We start from the raw sequence: 4,285 nt of genomic DNA on the forward strand, positions 1-4,285 counted from the left end.
TTATATTTAAAGTTTTTTTTATTCAATAGATGTAAATAAGTTCTTAACTGCAGCACAGTGTCTACTTACAAATATAACTGAATCACCCTAATACAATTTCAGAGATGTGCTGAATCTGAACCAGAAGGAAAAACCGTCTGCATTAAACCCAACTATCAACAGAGCATTCATATGCACTACTTTGCATATAATGCCAGCATGTTACATAACAATTTGACAATTGATTTGCAGAGGGCTTTTCTAAAGGATTGGCACTCCGGTGGCTTAATGATTAAGGATCCCCAAATCTGACATCATACACTCAGGACATCCACATGATTTTAAACAGGGACTTCAGAAAAAAATACACCAACCATTCACTCCGCCCTGATAAACACCAAAACATTAAAAAAACAACAACATTTATATGCACATCAAAAGGAAGGCTTTTACACTTTGTTGTCATCTTATTATTTGTCATTTTCAGGAAAGCAAATTTAAAACCATAACAAGTTAGTTTCTCTATAAATTATAACTATAAATTTCTTCCACTGACACACACGCCTACACTTGGATATAACTTACTGATGTGTAAGCAAAACTCTACTACTGCACAAAAGAGAGAGGCAACATTTGTGGCTGATTTGCTGTCTCATAGCTGCAGTCAAAGCTGTCAATATCAAAATTCAACTTCTCAAGGTTAATGAGTGACCCATAAAATAGTTGTAACATACCGCTGTGTGCGTTTTCAGGAATGTGTATGTCTGCATCATTAGCAAAGCTTCTGTGTTAGTGGAGTGTGTTGGGCTAGCATGTGATTCGCGTAGCAGCGAAAGGTGGGTGAGGTCAGGGGCTGTGGCTGTGGCGTGGCTCAGTACGGGACTCTGCTGTGGCCTCAGCCTCGTGGTGCATTTGGCTGAGGTGTTTGACAAGGCTTTCCAGTTGAGGGTTTCCCCCAAGCTCCCCGATGAGGCGGTAGGCCTCCACTTCCAGGTCCCGCAGAGTCTGACGGGTGTAGGCAAACGAGCCTACCTTCTCCAGGTAGTCCACACAGTATCGTTTGATGTCCATGTTCTCTGTGCGCTGCCTCAGGATGTTCTGCACCTGGGTGCTCTCCGGACGCGACCATATGGCATGAATGGTGGGAAAAGAGAACTTGCCCTCGGTCAGGTCCTCACAGAAGCTCTTATTCTCGCTGTACTCGTGAGAGCTGAGGTTGGCGTAGTCGTCACGGATCTGGAAGAAGAGGCCCAGCGTGTCCAGGAGGGGTTTCAGGTCCTGTTTCCAATCCGAGAAGAGCTGCATCAGGCCCACGGCCAGGCCAAAGAGCCCTCCAGTTTTCTGCAGCACCATGTTGCGATACTCCTGCTCTGTGGGACAGGTGTAGGTGTCCCTCCAGTGGATGTCCAGGCCCTGACCACGGTGCAGCTCCAGCAGCTGCTGGGTAAACACTTGGACAGCCTCAGGGTGATCCAGGGTCAGCACCTTCTCCAACCCCAAAAAGTAGACGTAGTTGGCCGAGTTGATGACGGAGGGAATGCCATAGATGCTGTGGGCAACGGGGAAGCCTCGCCGCAACTTGGAGCTGTCCTCGATGTCGTCTATGAGCAAGCTGGCGTTGTGCAGCATCTCTGTCACTGTGATAATCACCTGACACAAACAAAATGATTATTAAATTACATGATTATGCAGAAATGACAAATGCATAGTTTGAGAGTGAGTGTGACAATCATATGAGCTTTTCCATTTCATAGTATAGAACACGTTTTGATGTTTTGCTGTACTAACTTTTGGGAATAATGATACTTAAACTGAGAAAACCCTCGCCCTTCTCTTGACTAGTAACACAGACAGTCTGAAGCTCTATGTAAATGATGCATTACAACTTGTATACAGCAGAGGGTGCCATGTCAATACTCTTGCCTGCACTGCTCCACTAGTGGATCATCAGCAGACAGAATAGTTGTTGCTGAAACTAACCAGGCAGTCAGAGAGTTCAGCAAAAACACACTCTAGACTGGGACCGTTTCAGATTCAGAGATTGATAGGACTGCTGTTGATGTTACCTGGTCTGCTCTGAAACTCCGAGGTCGTGCCTGAGGGAGAGCAACAGTGGCTCGATGAGTTTAGAGGATTCACATTGTTAAGCAATTACATGCAACACCACAGGGCTTAGCACACTTTTGCCTCCTCTAAAGAGAGAATGACCTGGGCTCAGTACAGAGCCATAAGTGATGAGTGTATTGACAAGCTCCAACAGCTTTACTGTATTAAAGCCTATATCAACATTAACACACATGCACAACTGCGGTGAGTCAAGACTTATAGCAAACCGTCCTCTGTCCATCAGGAGGAGCCTTAACCTGACAACCAAAAATGGCTTTATTTCACATCCATGTTCAACACAAAACAGCCGGGGTTACTATCAGGTGTCTGCTGTCTTGGTCTCGCTGTGCAGCCTGCTGGAGTGCTCTGCTGATTTAAAAGACAAGTGGTGTGGCCTGGTAATGAAAGCTGTTTGTATGGGGCTGGGGAGCACAAAGAGAGGCTCAGTGGGTCAGGCAGATGGCCAAGGCTGGGCCAGTTGAGCAGTTTATCCGCCAAACACAACCTTTCCTGTGGCAGGGTCTCGACACTCGCTCACCCTGCAACCTCAGTGAGCCACTTACAAGAGAGGGGGGAGGGGGAGGGGTGTGTGGGTAAAGGTACAATGAATGCTCACATGAACGACAAAATGGAATATTATGCAGCCAAAAACACCCTCATGGAGTCGATGGTTCATTGCAAACCGACTGTGCTCTCTGTGAAGTACAATTCCATGTCATGACAAAGGAACAAGGGGACATTCAAGACAAGAGTTAAAATTCATGTAAACAACAGCGTCAGATACCAACAGCAGCTATGAAACCCAAACACAAAAAGTTTTCCGATTTTGGACATAGGTGTGTCTGCGTTCTCCAAGGATTCTGATTAGTCAGCCTGTCGCTGTATAATGCTGCGGTCTAAGTGCCAAGTGCCTCCACAAGACTTCATTGATTATCACCAGAGGTTACTGACCCAGAAACTCAGTGTTTGCCGAAGCTACAATCGGTGATCCATTAAGAACGCAGAGATTCCTTCACAACAAACGAGTGCACTGGGACCAATACATTGAGGGTAAAAAACTATGAAACAGACAAGTGAGTTATGTGCACCCATAAACCTGTCTCACATAGAGACTACAGTAGGTGCTAACCACGGCAAGTACACCTGAGTCAGACTGCAGGACTGTTAGAAGTCTTGCCAAGGTTTTAACATGGCCATACCAATTTTTGGAAGATGCTCAAGAAGTCACAGCATAATCTTAATCCTCGATTTAGGCCTATGTTTTGTTTTTTTAAATTGTGTTGTTCCTTGATTCCGTATCCCATCAGTTTGCCCTCACAATTTCCCACAAAGTGGATAATAGAGCCCGTAACTAATCAACTAACTTACAATACAGGCATTTCTTGCAGTGTTTTATAGACATGGTGGCGCACCTTCACTGTCATCATACAAAATTAATACACTTATGAAATCACACATTAACATTTAGAGAAAAGAACAGACGAGCTATTTCAGCAAAGGTCATATATTTAATAAGTGTGGCTATTGCTTAGGCTGTCATCTAGCAACTGAATTGATCACGAGATGAGATGTGTCAGGGTCTGCTGCAGCTAAACTACTTCCTGGGAAAAACCCTGCAATACAAATGTACTGTCTAGCCTGATCCAGACTTTACTGCAATACAATCTGCTGTTGTCACAACCTCTTATCTGCTCGATGTAATGATAACCCTCTAATACATAACAGGTTGTAGCCAGAAATTTCACCTGTTAAATAGGAATTACTGTTGTAACACTGTCCCACAGTTATGAGTTGCTACACATATTTGATATGCTAACCTGCAACCCAGTTCTAGTATCACTCTGCATCCGTCACGTTAAAACCTACTAGTACCTCAGAGCCCGAGGCAGCAGACATTCTCATGAAAGACACATGTTTTCAAAGTGAGAAAATAGTATATAAAAGCTAACCTTTCGACATTGTCACAGAGAACAGGAGGAAGCCAGTCAGCTAAAGGTCGCAAGGTAACCGATGTGAACAGGGGGAATTTCCTAAACCTCCGCAACCTGTGCTGTACTACACTGTAGAGAAGCACATATGGGGCTTTGATAAAAAATTCATTGCCAAGTGAATGAGACATTGTCACTGCCTCCATCTATCTCAAGGCACGGTTGTTTCCATGGCGGCGACTTCTTGGCAGCAGTGTGCTAATGGTGATGAG

At 44.7% G+C, this 4,285-nt stretch overlaps 1 protein-coding gene across 1 annotated transcript; it reads right to left on the reverse strand.

Moving 5' to 3' along the window:
* ggps1 (geranylgeranyl diphosphate synthase 1) lies at positions 1-1,667 on the reverse strand. The gene has a single exon (XM_046070175.1). It carries the CDS (start codon positions 1,606-1,608, stop codon positions 826-828), a length of 783 nt encoding a protein of 260 aa, XP_045926131.1. The 5' UTR covers positions 1,609-1,667; the 3' UTR covers positions 1-825.
* Positions 1,668-4,285: the final 2,618 nt, after the last annotated feature.

This window comes from Micropterus dolomieu, linkage group LG15, assembly GCF_021292245.1.
Source record: "Micropterus dolomieu isolate WLL.071019.BEF.003 ecotype Adirondacks linkage group LG15, ASM2129224v1, whole genome shotgun sequence".
NCBI lineage: Eukaryota > Metazoa > Chordata > Actinopteri > Centrarchiformes > Centrarchidae > Micropterus > Micropterus dolomieu.